General features: G+C 50.2%; 2 protein-coding genes across 6 annotated transcripts; both read right to left on the reverse strand.

Annotated features, from left to right (window-relative positions):
• Window positions 1–238: 238 nt before the first annotated feature.
• On the reverse strand, window positions 239–7594 carry atxn1l (ataxin 1-like). Its single transcript, XM_057014167.1, has 3 exons — window positions 7228–7594; window positions 4924–6056; window positions 239–4792 (listed from the first exon to the last, which is right to left on the reverse strand). The coding sequence occupies exons 2-3, from the start codon at window positions 5947–5949 to the stop codon at window positions 3416–3418; spliced, it is 2403 nt and encodes an 800-aa protein (XP_056870147.1). The 5' UTR covers window positions 5950–6056; window positions 7228–7594; the 3' UTR covers window positions 239–3415.
• A 262-nt stretch (window positions 7595–7856) lies between these two features.
• On the reverse strand, window positions 7857–17962 carry mtmr10 (myotubularin related protein 10). 5 transcript variants are annotated; one of them, XM_057014132.1, is made up of 16 exons: window positions 17407–17962; window positions 16817–16877; window positions 14764–14900; window positions 14451–14523; window positions 14038–14180; window positions 12577–12887; window positions 12136–12223; window positions 11928–12016; window positions 11698–11828; window positions 11480–11549; window positions 11332–11402; window positions 10986–11158; window positions 10737–10907; window positions 10486–10668; window positions 10029–10060; window positions 7857–9986 (listed from the first exon to the last, which is right to left on the reverse strand). In XM_057014132.1, exons 1-16 carry the CDS (start codon window positions 17461–17463, stop codon window positions 9371–9373), a joined length of 2406 nt encoding a protein of 801 aa, XP_056870112.1. In that variant the 5' UTR covers window positions 17464–17962; the 3' UTR covers window positions 7857–9370. The 5 variants fall into 5 exon arrangements, with proteins under 5 accessions (XP_056870112.1, XP_056870102.1, XP_056870120.1 ...); XM_057014122.1 differs by having other exon boundaries at window positions 10029–10063; XM_057014140.1 differs by having other exon boundaries at window positions 7857–10063; window positions 12577–12724; window positions 12794–12887; window positions 17407–17961.
• Window positions 17963–18758: the final 796 nt, after the last annotated feature.

Consider the following 18758-nt stretch of genomic DNA (forward strand, 5'->3'; position numbering starts at 1 on the left):
GTTTTACACCTTTTTTCTTCCTCTCCTCATCATGCTTCTGTTTAAAAATGGTTTAAGGTTTATATAGGTGTAAATATTCCAATTAACCAGCCAATACCGAGGATACGTCATGATGTAAATTTTAATAAATACCTCCTAATTTGAACTGTAAATATAGGATAAAAATGAATTTCCCCTAATAGAAAAATCAACTTTTCACTTGGAACAATTAAACACACAAGAAACCAGACAAGTTGAATAGTTTATATAGGTATATATTTATATATATATATATATATATTATACTGTGTTTACTTGACAAACATGATAAATGCAATGTCTCCAAGTTAGCTGTAACAATAAAAATACAATATCTTTGTGTCCTTAAAGTACATCAAATTAAAAACAGCAAAAAAAAGAAAGAACAGAACAAAAACACCCCAAGTAGTTCACAGAGGTACAAATATACAGTACAAATCTATTTTATTCCAAAACAGTACAAATAAAAATGCAACAAAATAGAGCTATTAATGCTTCGATAGAGTCAGGTAGGTGGGGGGGTCTAAGGGAGCACTTCGGTCGACGACTAAGGCTTCTGATAAAGATCAATACGTATACGGCCGTACGAGGTGGAACGCACTGTACAAAAGTCAGAACCTGATTATACTTGAGTCCAACATTTACATCATTGCATATATTCTGCAGATTTAGGCATTTTAGAAAGAAGAAAGTGGGGTTTTTGTGTCTTTTTGTCTTTTTTTTACATACACGTCACATATAAAGCAGTGTCACCTTGTGCCCGACACCTTGGAAACACACGCTTGATTAAAACTTTTTAACCGTTCTCCTGATTTAAGTCGGCGCCCCCCCCCCCCCCGGACAACAGGAAGTAGTTGGCGGGGGAAGGAGGGCCAACAACCCGTTGGCGTCGCCCCCCCCCGGCTGCTCGGCATCGTCTCGGACAAAGTGCAGGTAAGAGCTTCCGCTGCTTCATTTTTACAGAAGAAGCGACGACGGCGCCGTTCTGAGCCCAGTTCTGATTATGTCTCTGAGGCTCGAGAGGATGGGGGGGGGTTGGGGGGGTGGGCTGCCAGAGGCGTCACTCCATCATTTCAGTTTCACACATTGTACAAAGCAGAAGTTAAGGCATTATAGACAAGCGTCATCAAAGCCATCTATACATCAAAGCATCTATCTACAGGAACACACAAACTGCTTTTGTCCTTTTCGGGGGGGGGGGGGGGGAGGTCAGGATTTTGTGTGCTCATGTTCAGACTTCAGATTACCGACAGGTTTGGCTTCACAACACTGTCGTGGGGGGGGGGGGGGGGGTTAGTGCAACAGTTACATACAGCAACAGACTGTCAGTGATGTGAAGAGGGGTCGTCGGGGGGGGGGGGGGTAAAATCAGCACTCGCACCGTTTTAACATCCCATCTGATGCCTGTTGACCTAAAGGATGAACGTGGAAGTGGCCTGGGACCGATAACACCTTTATATTGATCACTAGACATCAAAGAAACACATCAAAGAGTCACGACGGACATTTGGCTCAGACGCCGCGGCACCGTGAGCGGCGAGGACAAAGGTTTGGACCGGCCCACCTGCTCTCAGAGCTGTAATTAAGACAAAGACGGGCACAATACTGAGGTGACTGCATAGAAAATACCAGAACTGCATGAGCGGCCCGCGGGCCCGGGTGGGATTGTGCATATTGCTGACAGCACAGGGAAAAAGAAGGAGTCCGGTTCTACCACGAGACCCGCGTGGGGGGGGGGGGGGCAGAAGGAACGTCTGCTGTGGCTCCTGCCGGCACCGGGCCGCCCCGGGACCGTCTGGACCGCGATGGGAATGACTGCGTGGAGGAGCGCCGCCCGGCGACGGACCTCCGAATGACTCGCGCGTGATCTAATTGCACTTGTTTCACTTTTGTTCCGTTTCACCCGTTTTTTGGACGCAGTTAAAACCCGTCAGGAAACTGCAGCAAGCGCCGTGGCTGATTGTAAACAGTTAAAACGCAAGTCACCCCTCCCCCCCCCACCCACAAACACCCCCCATACTTCATTTTCCCTTCGTAAAAAGACATTTTCTTAAAAAATAAACACAAAACCTGCTGTTCCGGAACTCCCCATAAGGTCAGTGTGACGTCAGTGAGGGACACTTGTATGTGCAACACAACACAATCATAAAATCTAGTCAGAAGTGGGGGGGGTGTGGGGGGAGGGTGTGTGGGGGGGGGGGGGTCTGGCGAGGAGCCCGAGCGCGTCCTGGAAATCCGTCGGCGGGTCGAGGAGGTTCCGTTTACAAAAGATTCCTTGAGAAATTCGCCAAAGTCGTTCCTGCTTGTGTAGAAATACTAAAGGGTTGATACAAACGGAGCTAAAGTGTCCCTCCTCCGAGGGGGGGGGGGGGGGTCGGGTCTCACCGGAGCCCAGAACCAGCAGCTCCTGGGCCGGCGGGTCAGCCGCCTGCTGTGTAAACAACTATTGCTTTAATTTGGTAACAGGAGGAATCCCAGCGAGGACGCGGAGGACGCCGCGCCGCCCGCCGCCTTGCATACAGGAATGATCGGTTTTTCCCTTTGAGGAGACCTTGGAGGCTCTTCCGAGTCCTCGCCTGGAATTCCGGGTGGGATCGACCTGCGGCCAGTGGTGGCACCAGCTCGTCCCCAGATGGCTTTGGTGACGACCAGCTTCTCCCGTACGTTTGCATCCTGGAATACTGGATTTCAGAAAGTCACCAGTCCGGTGAGGGCGGCGTTGAGGTATAACTGGGGGGGGGGGGGGGGTGCTAACCGCTAACTGGTGGAGAAAAAACTGATTCTAATGAGTCTGAAGCCGGAACGAAGGCAGATCCCGATAGAAACTGATGGATTTCTCAGTGTTGTGGTTGTAAGAGGATAGGCCACATCCCTGGGGGGTTCTGGGGGGGGGGGGGGTGCTGCGGTAGGAAATGTGATGTCAGGAATGGAGGGAGTAGTTCTACACATGAACCCTGCAGAGCTGGTAGCTTCACCGCACGACAAACACCTTCCTCACAGCTCACGTCCTCCCGAGTTTGGTCAAGATCAAAGAAAAAGGAATCAAAGCGAAAAAGATGCAGGTGTAAAAAAATCCCGACTTGGTGACGAGGAACTGACGACGGGAGGGAAAGAGTCACGACCGGACGCAGCGCAGCGCGGGAGAACTCCCAGACACTTTCTTCGGCTACATACTTCCCACTCGCCTCTGACCTCTGACCTCCAACGGGGTCGGGTCGGCCCAAATCCGCCCACCAGAGTAGAAGATAACGGGGTTTTTTTCGTATATTTTAGGTGTGCAAAAATCTGGAACATTCTGAAGCTACATTCACACTCCTCCGTGTCTCTCTCTCTCTCTCCGTGTCCCCTCGTTCCCAACCGATGGCGTTCTCCTCTGGATTTGCTACCTGGCGTGATGCTACTTCCCTGCGTTGGAGCGGCCCTCGATGGACAGCTTGACCTCCTGTGGGATGAAGGAGGGCCTGGAGTGGCCGGAGGTGCCGATCTGAGGGCGCAGCCCCTCGTCTCCCTTCATATTGTATCTTTGGAGGCCCGGCGAGGACCAGCGTCTTTGAGAAGCACCTAGAGACGCCTGCGCGGGCGCCATCCCCGCGCCCGCCAGCGCGGCGCCCTGCGCGTGCGAGAGGTAGCCGCCCTGGCCCCGCGGGTGCTCCGCTGGCGTCCTGCTGGGCCTGAGGGGCGACTCGTTGTGCCCCGCCACCCCAAAGTGCGCGGCGTCCTCCCTGTCGCCGTCTTTGTCTCCGTCTCTTGACCGATCTCGGTGGACGCGGAAATGCGACGGCGGCCGCGCCTGCTGAGGCGCGGGAGGCCCCATGAGCTGGTGAACGGGTCCCGGCGTGGCGCCGATCTTGCTGATAGTCCTCGCCAGGCTCTGCTGCTGCTGCTGCTGCTGCTGCTGCTGCGCGTGATGGTGCTCCGGCGGCTTCTGCGGCGGCGGCGGCTGCAGCGTGATGGACACGCACACGTCGCCCACCTGCAGGTGGTGGCACGCCAAGCCGTAGAGTTGGGCCGTGCGCTCGGGGCTGCAGGACGACCAGCCCTGGCCGAACACGAAGAACGGGTGCTCGGGCGGCACGTCGATGGTCACTTTGCTCTGCTGCTCGCCCACGGTGAACTGCAGCGACACCAGGCCGGGCCGCTGCTGGCTGGCGCGCACGTCCACCACCATGCTGGAGTCGATCTTCAGCCCGCCGCTGACCTCGGCGCTGCGCATGAAGTCGTGCGTCTGCAGGTCTTCCACGCGCTTCAGCTCCCCGGTGGCCAGTTGGATGATGGCGCCCTTCATGAAGTGCGACGGGTTGCTGCTGGCGGGGGCGGGGGCCAAGCTGGGAGGCGGGGCCTGAGCCGCGTCGGGACGCTGCGGCGGCGGCGCCTTCGCCGGCTCCGCCCTGTCGGGGAGGCACACTCTGGCTGAGGAATCGGAGGCTTTAAAGCTGGGGTTAGAGGACGCCGCGGTGGGGGAGGCGCGGCCCGCTGAGGCGTGGTTCGCCTGACCCGCGTAGTGTTGCTGGGGCGCCTGGAGCTGGTGCTGCAGGGAGTACTCCAGGGGGACCAGAACCGGCTGCCCATTGGCCAGCAGGACGGCGTGGCCGGGCGGTCCCGTCGGCTGCTGCAGACCGCCCACTCTGGGGTCGCCGTAACTCACCGGGTCTTTCTGGACATTTCGGGCTCTGGGCGCCGCCTGAGAGAGGTTGAGCGGAGCGAAGGAGACTTCCTTCCGCACTCCGCCAGCGCCGTGGTTGGAGGACGCCAAGCGGCCGACCACCTGCTGCACCTGGAACGAGTAAAGGGGTTCGAGTCGGTCGGAGTTTGGAGGTAAACCGAACGTTTTAAAAATGACTTCAGAGAACCGGTCAAACCGGATCCTGCCACATAACCTGCCCGTGTGGCGCCGGTGCGACTCACCTCCAGGTCACTGTCAGGAGTGCCGGGCTGGCCCGGCGAGCTCCTCTCCTCCAGCCTCCTGCTCAGCAGGCCTCTGTCGTGGCCGTGCTCCAGACGCGTGTTCTTGGCGAGGTGGCCCGGCTCCAGGAGCGCCTCCCTCATTCCCTGCTCCGGCTCCCTGCCGTTCATCTCCGGCTCCGTCTCGTGTTGGGAGGCGTGAGCGTCTCTGTTGGCGAGGGCAGCCCTGGCCCCCTGAGCGTGGTACAGGACCGGCATCCCCCGAGGGCTGACGTCTTTCGCAGGCAGGACCCCCACGGCACCGAGGTGCTGCTGGGCGGCTTGCTCCGACGAGAGCATCAGCGGCATGGCGCCGGACGCTGCGACTTTGGCGAAGGTGTGAGCGGATACCTGAGCCTGCGGGGGCGGGGAAACGACCCCCTCTTGTATGACAGACTGATAAGGGACGAGATGGGATACCGTATGGGGCTGGGGAATGGCGCCCGATGCCGAGATCAACGATCCCGGGACGAACCCGGGCGGCAGGGCGTATGGTACCGCCGTATACGGCGAACTGACGAACTGGAGAGAGGAGTGAGGGATCTGGGCGTAGCCGAGAGGAGGGTAGGGAAGACCGGGATGCTGCAGGAGAGGCGAGTGGACCGTGTAGGCTGAAGAGATGTGGCTCAAGACTGGGTGGAGGGTGGTGGGGGCGTAGGTGACGGAAGGCAGAGCCACTTTATAGAGCATGCTGTACTGGTCGACGGGCACCGCCGGCACGCCATCAGAATTCTCCCCTCCGTAATGAAGCCCCGGATGAGTCTGCAGCCACTCCCCAGACGCAGCTGCTCCCTGAGGGTCGCTGGAGGCTCCGGAGCTCTGAACAGGAACCACTTCATCCTCAGCGACGACAGCGGCGCTACTCCCACCGCCGGTGCCTCCAGCGCCACCCCCGCCGGGCCCCCCCCCACCGCCGCCGCTGTTATTGACCAGAAGATCCCGTTTCTTCGGAGGCAGGCACTCCTGGTTGCGCTCCTGAGCTGGTTTCATCGCAAATGTTGGATCCAAGAAGTCGTTTTACTGCACCGCAGAAGCTCTGAAGCATACGAGCGAGTCCAGATCGACAATCACCAGGCTGGCCTTGAAGATCAATACACCTGCAACACACACACACACACACACACACACACACACACACACACACACACAGGTGATTCACAGCACGAGTCCAATGTGTTCCAATAGCTTTAAGCCACATCAAGTTACAAGTTACAACACAACTAATACACACATCACCTTTTGTTGACCCAAAAATGACGTCTTTTAACGTTTTATCGCCCAGATCTCGTGACTGAAACTTCACTAACAGCGTTAGGACTCAAATATTGGCCGAGTTAGCACCGCTAATAATGTTTGAACAGCAAAATACCTGCAAAAATGAAGGTCAAAGTGGGCAAAATAATGATCATTCTGATTGTTCCTATGTCGGTTTGAAGGAGGCTCCTGCCTGGAAATGCTGTGTTTGATTTACAGTTTTAAAAAAGAAGGAAAAAACAGTTAATTTTGTTCCTGAGGAACTTTAGACTGAATTTTTGTGAGTCGAAAGAGCTGCTGGGGGGAGAAAAATGCACTTTTATACATTTCTGTTCGGCTTCATTAGACTTCCTAATTAAAATATGGGAGTTAATTTATACGTGCAACGACGTTCATGATAATTTCTTCATTTTATGGAGCTTCAACCATTTTCTATAACCATAATTCGGTAGAAATGAAAACTGTTTAAACTTGAAATAATATAATCTCGGCTCTTTTTCGAATCTGAGGGCGAAAACTATCAAACACTGAATCAAAAATATATCTACTAAACCTGTCTTTTGAGTGACCAAGTTTGGCAAAAACAGGGATAAATAACAAAAGAGTGCTTTAGAACAGACAACTCTGAACTTCCTTCAACTTACTCCCTCAACAACAGTACCTGGGTTACCCGATGCTAGCTAGTACCTGACTTCGCTGGCGTTAGCTAACATGCAACAAATACTTTCCCATGTTGACAGAAAACGAACAACATGACACTTCGTACTCCGATAACACACGTAGCCGACGAATTCGAACATCAGCGAACGGCAGAGGAAGCCGAAAAACCACCCATGTAGTTTATAACTGCACCAGATCAGAGACTCCGGCTAGTTAGCCACTTGTGCGGCTAACACAGCATCAGCTAGCTAGCTGCATACTCTTGTTCGAAACACATCTATTCACAACGAACATGACAAGGTGCATGACTCAACTAGGAGCACGCGCTGTTTTTCCACGGTCTCCTTGACTTACCTCCAAATGTCATCGCGGAAAGGTTTTTCTTTGCATAAAAAGTGGATATTCAGAGGGACAATTGAAGAAATCAATGCTAAGGAGTCGAGCCCATTTCGCAGGCCAACAGAGGCGCTCACCAATGACGTCACCGCGCTTGATTCAATTTCCTGTTTTTTTTAATGCGCTAATATCCAGATTAGAATGTTCAGAATGAGAAAAGACTCAATAACTAGTAGCTGCAGCCGCGCCCACGTCTTCTGTCGAGTCAGCGTTAGTCGCAGCGATCGGTTCCTCTTAACACGTGCGGAGCTGTAACACATCAGTAATAGACTTTAATCATGGCGCCTTTCGCGTTGTGCTCGGCGGGTCGCGTGGTTTCTGCAGGATATACCGTTAAAAAGATTAAAAAAAAATAATAATAAAAATAAAACGCTGCTGCAAACGAACCCCGTCGTAAACCGCAGTGCGCGCTTCCCCGCAGCAGGGGGCGCTGCAGCCGATAGTCACGTGTGTCCTCAGGGCGTCTGTTCGGGCCATTTAAACACCATCTACACGCACCAAATCAGCCCATTTATTGTCCAAATGTGCGAGTAAATGAGTAATGGCGCAGTAATGAGCAGCGCTCGGTGAAATTAAAAGCCAGAGAGTTGTTTCCTTTGGAGAGAATCCGTATTGATTTATTCAGGGTACACATTTGAGCCTCCCTGTCCCCACGGCAACGGAAGAGCTTCAGTGCAGTACTGGACCAGAGCTACAGAACCAGAGCTACAGAACCAAAGAGTGGACAGATGTAGTTGCAGGGAAATTAGATGCAAAACAATTCAGATCTTCCCAAAAACAGAGGCACCAACAGTAGCGTTTGGATCCCTAAGAGAACATTTGCATAAGTGAATGAACATCTGCTGACAATCAAACTGTGTCCCAGCAGAGCCACAATCGTCACGCAGTTACAGCAGGATGCATATAAATATCTCCGGAAAACACCAGACTCAAAGATAAACAGCCGTTTAGTACCACTCAGAAATATCAAGCATGTACAGTACGTATAGTTCTGTTGGGCCGCTTCTGAAAAATAGATCCAACCGCTTTAAAACAACCTTTTAATGGAGATAAATGTGCAATTAAGAGCGTTGGGGAGAGCGAGCGGCGCTCTCACATCTGTAGGGAAGGAACTCCCGCTGGAATGTGGCTAATGGAACATCAAAGCATCGACGCGCCGGCACAATAAGACAAATCAGAGTCCGTCCAGTGGTTTGGGATTAAAGGAAAAGTCCACTTCCTTAATAAATGCTCACTGTTATTACGTCACCATCTTAAAGCGAGTTATTATTTCCTTTAGACCCTCATCAGCCGTCACCCAGCTTAGGAAAGGAGAACTTCAAAGCTTCAAAGACATCACGGCTCCTCTTGGCTTCAGGAAGCTTCTACCTGCGTTACACTAGAAATATAAATCATTCGAGTAGTAAATCTACAAAGTTAGACCCTGAAATCTGCTACTGCACAACACAAATCTGGGCACTTGGAGGAATAAATGCTGTTTGTGCAAAGAGAAAAGACATTACATTCAACAGAGCATCCGTCCTTGAGTAGATCGACAAAAAGAATTTGCTATTTTCCCCTTTTCCCCCTCTTAAAATAGGTGAAATATTAAAATATACTCTGTTCCTCTGAAATTGTGCATCAGTGTCGAGCAAAAGGCCTCAAGAGCTGAAAGATCTTCATTAGAGACGGGAGGAGCGGGCGTCTCCGTTCTGTGGAGAAAATCACAACAATCCCACGGAAATCTTTGATTAGATCCTGCAAATGTGCAGGGAAATCTCCTAAATCAGGAAAAGCATCCTCGGGCCCCTCCGACAGCCCATAAAGGTGTTAAACTAGCAGAAGATCCTCAGGCAGATCACACAGTTACACAGATTAGTCGTCGAGCACGAGGGTCTTTCAGAGACCTGGTGCTTCGAAGGAGGCCGGAAAGCTTCGGAGTTGCAGGTTATTGCAGGAAACGGCGGCGACGGTGCAAATTCGAGCATATAAATAATTAAAACTCAGAAGTCTGAAAGGAAAATATTTGCGTTTCTCATTTTTTCCCCTCACTGATTGAGAGAGGCAACAGAAAACGGGCGATTTGTTGTCACGGAAGCTTCCGGGGAGGAGGGAGACGGCCTCAGGCGGCGTCGTTGTCCAGCGTCTCCGTGGAGAGCCACACTCGCGCCCCGTTCAGGAACTTGGTGATGGGGGTCCCGTGGATCCCGCTGCGGCACAGGTTCCCCACCGGCGTGAAGGGGAAGGAGGAGGAGAGGAAGTCCGGAGTCGTGGGAGGCGCATTTGGGGGAAAGGCTGCAAAATACATCCTCCGTTGGTCAGCAGGGGGCGCCTCGGGGCCGGGGGGCGCCCCGGGGCCGGGGGGCGCCGCCGTCTGCCTGAGCTGGCGCTGGAGGATGTCGATTTCATCCACCAGCTGGGAGAGCTTGTGGAAGGTGGTGACGGGGCCCCCGCGGGGAATACAGGCTTCAGGAACCCAGCGCAGGAAGAAGAGCTTCCAGAGGACCACGTGGGAGGGCATGAGCAGAGGGAGGAGGAGCCCCTGCGGGTCGGCGGGCCGGCAGAACCAGTCCCTGAAGAAGCGCTCCGACGGGCTCTCGTCCTTCACTGGGGAGAAATCGGGTTTGAGCTCCGACACCAGAGAGCTCCGCCGGGGCAGCGGATCCTCGGCGCCTCTCAGCCCGTTCCGCAGGGACGTGGGCGTCGCCCGCAGGGACGTGGGCGTCGCCCGCAGGGACGTGGGCGTCGCCCACAGGGACGTGGGCGTCACCCGCAGGGATGTGGGCGCCCGCAGGGTGGAGCTGGAGAATTTCTGCTGAAACAACGACAAAAATCAGCTTCTGTATCTGAAGAGTCCAAACCGAACAAAATGAGAATTTCTCATCGAGCCCGACAGGTGCACCGGGGCTGCCTTCACGCCGCCGGCCCGGTTTAAGGCTCAAGCTTAAGAAAGGAAATGTTTTGTTTGGTTGTTCAGAGACTCAGACGTGCGCTCACGCTCCCGTGAACATCCGTGACATCACCTCCACCCAAATACTCATTAAGTCTGAGACTTCGTTAACCCTCCCCTGGCTAACCCCATCATTGCCCTCTTCCACGCCGAGTGTCGTCATGGTAACTAATGCTCCCGCACATTTGTGACGTCAACGTGGCCGTTTAAGGAACCGAACTAGATCCAGGTCCCAGTGTGAACGTGGCCAGAAAAACTCCTGCTTGCACCTGATAAATGGAAAATACCTTTGAGCGTCTGAAGGACTTCACCTCGCCGTTCTGGACGCAGGCGGCCCCCTTGCCGACGTACAGGGGGTTGTTGAACAGCGTTTGGTCTTTGGGGGAGAACTGCTGAGACCACTTCCACACGGGCGGGAAAAACACGGCCTGCTCCTCGCCGTGAGGGATGGCTTTGCTCTTGGCGAAGTCCTGCAGCAGAAACATTCGGTGCTACTACAGGTAAAACAGGGTGAAGGTGCCAACGCCAGAGCTCTGACCGTTAAGTGCTGCGCTCGCTGCTTGGGAGAATTAAAGAGGAAAGTACTGAAGAGCGGGATCCACATGCTGTCACTGAGGACGGTCAGGTAGGTCTCGGTGAACTCAAACGCTGCCGGGTACTGGTTCATCATCTGCCACACGCAGTCCAGGAACAGCATGAAGAGCGGGGCCTGGACCGAGGCAGCACAGGTCAGGACGAGGAGGGAGGGACGACGTGGCCGACGAGCTCTTTAACTTTAGGAAATTACCTCCTCTTTGTCGTTCTTCTTTAAGTGGTTGCACCTGTCCAAGAAGCGATGGCCGGCCATCACCCATTCCTTCTGCAGCAGCGCCTGGAAGCCAACGAGGCTGCGGTAATGAGGGTCCAGCATCAGCTGCACCAAGGAGGAAACCACACAGCTCAGGTCTCTGTCTTCTTCTTCTGTAAAGCGGCAGAAAGCAACAAGCGTTAGAAACTTATAAACTGCTCAGTGTTTCCTCAATTCTGAAAAATACCCAGAAACAGGAAGTGCCCCACAACCAAAGAAGCTGAACAACCAATCAGAGGCTAATGATGTGGAGCAATAACGGGTCACGTCAAAGGCGAGGCTTTACCTTGAAGAACAACAGACACGTTCTTCCCATCCAGGTGATAGACCACCTCAGCTGAGTGTTTCAGGAACGCCCTGGAGCCACAAACACAGCACCGGTTTAGTAACATCCATTTATTAACGAGCCATCCTGCGGCCTCGTGTTTACATACCTGACGCACTCCAACCAGCGGGAGTTCTCGAGAGACGAATACCACCTCTCCTCCGACTCCTCGAACGGCTCTGCTCAAAACCAAAACAGTCAGTCACACGACACCAGCACGTGATGATGAACAGCCATCACGCTTGCAGGTGCAGGAGGAACAACGCAGCTTCAATCTGATTAAACTTTATTCCACATTTGTCGCCGACAACCTGAAGACGGGCTCACCTACGACGCAGATCTGCCTGACTTTAATAAAGGCGCTCTGGACGTCCTGGAGGCTCGGCAGACACTTGTCCAGGTCCGACTTGATCACGTCGCTGTACTGCGGGTGGCTTTTAGTGATGGCAGTAAAGATCCTACAGGAGAACCCCCCCCAATCTTAGCATTTTCTATATTTCTCCTCTTTGTTCTAGCTGCACTGGACTGAACAGAACAAAACCGGATCCTGGCTGTACCTCTGATCAATCTTCCTCTGTTGTTGCGGATCATTTATGGAGGTCATGCGGACAAGAGCGCTTCCATTTTTATGACTCCAGCACCAGATCTGCGAGGAAGAGCATCACGTGTGTGCGTCAGATGGGACAGAGCAGATACATAAAAGAGATGATGTCATCGAGAAAGAACTCATCCAATGATTTTTAAGATTTGAGAAAAGCTGCTCACAGGTATGCGCTGATCGGTGAAGAACAGGGAGTACTGCTTAAGGTCCTGATCTGCCAGCGAAACTGGAACCACAACATGTTCTGGAAGACTGGCAGCCAAAAAGGGAGAAACCGTGATGCAACATTGGACTCAACCAGGACACCTAATTTAGGCGTAACCGCGGCCTCCTGTGACGTGCAGTTTCAGTAACCGTTAGGAATGAATGAGTGCAAAGATCCCTCATCTGATTGGCTTAAAGCGGCGGCTGAATAGCAGCTATTGTGGAGGGCAGACGTGCACGCTACACTCAGACGCTCACAAAGATTTTTCCTAAAGTCACCTGCAGTGAGACGCAAGTTCCCGTCCTGCCAAAACAAGCTTGTTATTGCTGACTTATGGAGTAAACAGTGGAAGATCCAGCTACCATCTTACTGCCTACGTCCACCAAGCGGAGCTACCAACCTCGGCGAGATGGCGTAGTTCTCGTTGATGGAGCACACTCTCCACTCTGAGGCGCCGGTTCTCTTGATCTCTCGATCCCAGTCCGAGGGCCGATCAAAGCTGGGCGTCTGTAATCCTCCCTGACCCGTGGAACCGTTAAAAAGAGCCCCTACACACAGGCGTGGGGTTGAGGTTTCTGATCCAGCCGTAAAAACAACGGGGCATCGTACAAGCGTACCTTTGGATTCATAATAACGCTGTCCTCGATACTCGAAACCAAAGAGCAGCTGCAGATCAGCTGGGTGGGAATAATGTGCAATAGCAAGACAGACCTGGAATGAAAAGAAAAGAAAATGCATATATGTTTGGAAGCAGTGCAACAAGCGTGTTTGAATTAGGTCACATGTTAAGCATTCAAAATATGGCTCACTCAAAGTGAAAGTAAACACATGGAACTATACAAACACAAGGGGGAACAAGGGAAACTGCTCTGGGACTGCAGAACTGAAGCCATACAAAGCTGCCTATTCAGTACTACAGCTGTGAATGACACAAGAGGGCACAGGAAAGGCCGTGTGTGTGTGTGTGTGTGTGTGTGTGTGTGTGTGTGTGTGTGTGTGGACAAGGCTGTAATTTCTGATGGCAAAATAAGCTATTACAGGCTGGCTTGATTCCATTAGTCGAAGGGAAAATGCAAAAAAAAAGAACCATCTAGTTTTGGGTTCACACTGTAATTACATACATGATGTCCATAAATACATTCACAAAGAACAAGGAAGGCGGACGCTTTCCCATATTTGAACTCTGTGCATGTGACGCTTTAAAGGGATACTAAAAAGGCCTGATGAAAAGTGCACTTTGGTTCCACTCCCAGGTGTCTTTCACTCATAACGTCCATCAAACAAGGCCATAAAAGGCCTGTTTTCCAAAAGGAAATCTTCATTTCTCTGAATCTAATCTGCAGCCACAGTCGTGCGCCTTCTCATTATTTAAACAGGAAAGATGTGAACTGACTAACTCGCCGTGGTTAAACACAGTCAAGTCACTGGGAAAAGGGACTCTTGAATCAGGAATAAAACATCCGTCCATCCAATCAGTGATGAGTCAAAGGGATCGGTCGCTCCTCCAGTCGGCTGCTTTTTCGGCTTCAGCCTGCATTGTTCCCCCTGGCTTTTGTTCATTGTTTGGTTAAGGGCCAGACTGAAAACACGTTTGGAAAAGATAGTAATTTATGTGCGGATGGAAGCTGAGGGCAGCAAATCAAAGCGTGTAGGACAGAAATATCCGTGTTGGTGCCCAAGAGGTCGCAGCCTCGGCACCTCTGGGGCAGGAAGGGAGAAGTGAGGGCAGCAACAGCCAAAAGGAAACTCAGAGTTCTGCTTTTTACTTGCGTGAAGCTTGTGAATCTTATTTTCTATTTAAAACTGCAGCTAAACAAAGAAACAAATGAAAAAGCAACAGGAATGAAACGGCGCGGCTCACTTTTTTGGCGCTCTCGGGCCCGGCCTCTTGGAAGCAGAACCTCATGATGCGGAGATCCTTGCAGTAGAGGATGAGCTCCGTCGGGTTGAACTTCAGCTTCTGGTTGGAGCCCAGCACTTTCCTTTTCCCCTTGGCATCATTTACTGAGGAAAACAAATGCCGATTATGACTGAACCAGTTTCATTCTTGCCGGAGGCCGTGTGACAGATGAATGATTAGAATTGGGAGCTTCTATTTTTTCCACTTTTAAACATCAACTACCAAAAGTGTCGCACCACTTCAAAGGCTGAAAACGCCTGTCCAAGCACACTGCACCGATCCCAACATGCTAACACTCTTTGTGATTCTAAATAGGACGAAGACCAAATACTTGATTGAATAGTTGACATAAGTGATGTTTTCCCCACAGATACCTGTTACTACTTGCTCCAGACAGGTGAGAGGGATGTCGTGCTCTCCTAGCAGGAGATGGGACAGCGTGGACTTCTGTGGTGGAGGCAAAAAAACAAAATCATCCTGCGACCGAAGCTCTCTCGAGTTCTGAAATGACGCTCGTTCTCTCCTCTCTTCATCTACAACTGGTGTGTCCAAACCCAGGTCGGCATTCCAGGAGGGTTCCCGCTTTCTCACTGGTAGGACGAAAACCCCCGACTGGAGCCAGGACTGGGTTCTGGACACCCCGGGATCAGACATGTCACATCACAGCACAAACAATGGCTCCATCACCTGTTTAGACGAGTCCTCTTGAGGGATGAACGACACCTTAAAGTTGGTGCATATCAACTTTCCCCAAAGGTCATCCTGGCTGTTCTCAGCACTCATGCACTTCTTCACAAAGTTCACCTCGTTAACGACGATCTCACCTGATGACAAATAAGTGAGATTACAAAATGATAAGAAATTCCAAAGGGAATGAACCGACTATCTGGAGATTCCCTTTTATGAATACTTTCTGCCTGGGATGATCTGGGAGGGGAATAAACGGGGAGTGTAATCCTCTATTTCATTAAAGGGTTTTAACTTCACTCAGCTAAAAAACCTCTGGAACTTTTAATGATAATTAGTAACACCTGCAGTGCTGCCACATGTAAGTTACATTATAGTTTTTTTAATAACCACCTAAACACGATCTATAAAAAGCAACATGACCGCTTGCTCTTAAAACCTTCACCAATTAATAGTCAGACAAAAACGCGGTCATAAAATTCCCCGGGATTTTTTTTTTCCCTAAATAAAGATGAAAACTGGGACAAGATGGTCAGTTCAGAACTTAAAATCCAACTGCCGAAGAACAAGTGACAGCTTGATGTCTGTGTAGATTCTCAGTCATCCAGGTCATTGTATCAAGGTAGTTTTCTCTGTCAACTGCACTGGGTTTCTTCTCTTGAAGACGTTTCACCTTCTATCCAGAAGGCTTCTTCAGTTCTGAAATCGCTGGGGAGGGAGCTTGAAAATATATAGCCCCTGGGCCTTGGGCCTTCACCAAAACCTCAGGAAAGCCAGACCCCAGCAAAGGAGAGGACGAGGGAAACAAACGCCGCAGAGTTTCCATCCCCTCCCTGTCCGGAGTCTCTGAGGAGTTTAGGAGGATCCTCCAGAAACACGACATACCGGTTCAGTTCAAACCCAGCAACACTCTCAGACAGAGGCTGGTCCACCCGAAGGACAAGACACCAAGACCCAAACAAAGTCATGTTGTTTATGCTGCACAGTGCCAGGAGGAACGTGAGGAACAGGACATTGGGGAAACCAAACAACCTCTCCACAGAAGAATGGCACAACACAGACGCGCCACCTCCTCGGGTCAGGACTCAGCAGTCCACTTACACCTAAAGGAGAGTGGGCACTCCTTGGAGGACAGCCCAGTACGGGTACTGGCCAGAGAAGAAAGGGGTTTGAAAGGGGGGTCGAGGAAGCATCCATGTTAAATTGGAGAAACCATCCTTGAACAGAGGTGGTGGCCTGAGGCACTTCCTGTCACCCACATACAACGCAGTCCTCCACTCCTTCCAACAAAACAAACATTCACACCATTCCAGGAGACCCAGTGACCCACCACCATGGGATCCAGCAGACAAAGGGGAGACACCTCAACAGAAACTAGGTGAACGACCCTGCTAACGACTCTCAGGTGACCACCCAGATCATTAGCATGCAGATGGTCCACTATATATTTTCAAGCTCTCTCCCCAGCGATTTCAGAACTGAAGAAGCCTTCTGGATAGAAGGCGAACGTCTTCAAGAGAAGAAACCCAGTCCAGTTGACAGAGAAAACTACCTTGGAAGTGACAGCTTGATTAAATTAAGTGTGTAAAAGTACAGAAATGATGCATTTTAGTTTGTGGCATAATGGCACATATCAGAATCTAATGCGACAGGCTGGTTAGTTTTTGGGTCGCTTTGATAACCATGTAAACATGATTAAAGTCTAATCAAGGTCAGTACAAGCAAATAAATAAGAATAAAACAGAAATCTAGAGTCGACAACAGTAGTGCACACAAACGAGCTGAAAAGCCAAACCCAAGGGTCACACGGAACAAATAAAATTAACATTAAATCTTGTGACGGATTCTTGCAGGCTGATGCCAAAATGACAGTTTAATGCATTAAATACTGCAGACGACGAGATGATTGACTGATATGAGGTGAACCGACCGCTTTAGAGAAAATATCTGTGCGCTGTAAGCTAAGGAGGCAATGAGTGATCGATTAAACTAACTAAATATATGAGAAATATTGTGTGTGTGGGTGTGTGTGTGTCATTTCAATAGTAATTACCTCGAAGCAATTTTGGTTCCAACTTTCGAATGGGTGGTTCAATTGTTTTCTTCACATCAGTCTGGAAAAAAGTTTAAAAAAAACACAAGTTAATGAATGCATTTTAACGTTTCAGAGAAAAGCTGAAGGAATAATTGTGAATATATAAGAGTTTATGGCCGATCCAGTCAAGACATAAAGCTTTAGCAGCTTTATCCTTTAACCCAACACAGGTGACTGGAGGTCAAGGCCGTGACGTTTAGCGGAATAATTATGTCTTCAAATGCAAAATGTTCACAAAAGTTCAGCATAAACATCCACAAGAGTCGTGTCTTTAGCTCTGCTGGCCACATTCTTACGCACCGGATTCAGGTGAATAAATAACCCACGAGCATTTCGAGCAGATTGTATCTTCAAAATGTCCACTTGTAAGTGCAGAACTGCTTAATGTCAAGAGGTTTTGGCGTTAGCTTGGTTCTGATCTGGCGACATGAAAAGGCAGCTGTCCTTACAGCGCTTCATCTTGCAGAGGTTAAAATTCAACTTCCCGTCCTAAACACCCCGATCAGGAGAGAATCACCGGGTTCCGGCGGTGGGTAGGAAGGGCTTACCTGGACAGGTGGAAGGTAGCTCCTGAAGGTCGGTTTCATGGGTTTGACAGAAAACATTGTTTGTCCGCCCTCTCGGTGATGCTCATAAACAGGCGCCTGGCGAGCTTAGCTGCAGCCAGTGGAAAAAACAGCCCCAAATCGTCCAATAAAGTGGAACTCAGCCCTCAGCTGTGCGAGCGCGACACGTCCGTGAGTGGATTATTTATGAAAAGAGCCAGTGCACGCTGCGAATCTCCTCCATTCCGATGAAAAGTCGAGTGGCAGATTCCGCTGGCTGGCCGGAAAAGTTGACAGAAGTTAATGCTGAAACGTTAGCTTAGTTAGCTAGCCCACATAAACTACAACGTGAAGTTTACTGGCGCCGTCCCCGGGAAAAAATAAAGACGCAAAATGAATTCAGAGGCTTTTGATGAGCGTCTACATTTTCTTTCCACCTGTTACAGCGTAGTTACCCTCGCCGACTTCCTGAAAGTCCAAAAATTCAACCGAACTAAACCCTGATACAGTAAGGGAATTAACGGCCATGTTTATGGAGCGTCCAGGTCCCGCCCTACTTCCGGGCTCAGTTGTATTCAAAGTCGAAGACTTTCCTTCCCTAAACTTTAATTATTTTTTTTTAAAAAGGGCAAAAGTCTTGGATAATGTTCCAAGGTTCTAAGCATAATAGTTACATATCTCTTTACATGGTGGTAAATATCATTGAAACTATCATAGTTTATATTAATTAGCGACGTTTTTACGATTCACCAAGTTCATGAAGGAAGAGGACTACAATTCCCATGACAGAAAGTGATCGTAGGTGTGTCTCTGTTTTTTAATCGCAACTTTATGAAACAAAATATCCGCAGCAAATACAGTAGTGCCCCAGTTTTAAATACAGTAGTGCCCCATTACAGTAGCATTTAATTAATCTGCAACCTATTTTCTAGCTAAACCACATTTATACAACAAAAAATGAATAACATGCGTGGAAGAACATTATATTGATGGTCATTTTTAGCTTAAAAACACTGGAGAGGTACATACGTGTCTCAGAACTTATTCCTTTCCATGGCTTCATTTCTATTATAAAGTAGTATAAAATGTGAAGATTCAAAAATAAAATCTCGCTGTCACTTAGAGGTGAATTTTGCTTAAAAGGATCATGAAGGCCCTCTTTTCCCTGCTTTACTGTCCTATCCTACAGATATACTGAAGTTAAGATAAGTTTGTTGCTATCAAGAATTTTGATAAGGTTTGAGAATTAAGGAAGTGGTGTGACTGGGATTGTCCACAATAACCAAAACGCTTCTCTTCCTGTTGCATGAACACTGTAAATGGTGTTCTCTGGAACTCTGTTCTCCACAAGGTGG

The sequence above is a fragment of the Takifugu flavidus genome, chromosome 2 (genome assembly GCF_003711565.1).
Source record: "Takifugu flavidus isolate HTHZ2018 chromosome 2, ASM371156v2, whole genome shotgun sequence".
Classification (NCBI taxonomy): Eukaryota; Metazoa; Chordata; class Actinopteri; order Tetraodontiformes; family Tetraodontidae; genus Takifugu; species Takifugu flavidus.

Excerpts from the sequence above, each read along its gene's own strand:
- atxn1l (XM_057014167.1), bottom strand. The coding sequence starts at position 5,949 with ATGAAACCAGCTCAGGAGCGCAACCAGGAGTGCCTGCCTCCGAAGAAA. Across the intron at positions 4,793-4,923 it reads CTCCTGACAGTGACCTGGAG|GTGCAGCAGGTGGTCGGCCG; the intron begins GTGAGTCGCACC and ends TACTCGTTCCAG.
- mtmr10 (XM_057014107.1), bottom strand. The coding sequence starts at position 17,463 with ATGTTTTCTGTCAAACCCATGAAACCGACCTTCAGGAGCTACCTTCCA. Across the intron at positions 12,224-12,576 it reads AACTACGCCATCTCGCCGAG|TCTTCCAGAACATGTTGTGG; the intron begins GTTGGTAGCTCC and ends TTTGGCTGCCAG. Across the intron at positions 11,550-11,697 it reads CAGGCAGATCTGCGTCGTAG|AGCCGTTCGAGGAGTCGGAG; the intron begins GTGAGCCCGTCT and ends GGTTTTGAGCAG.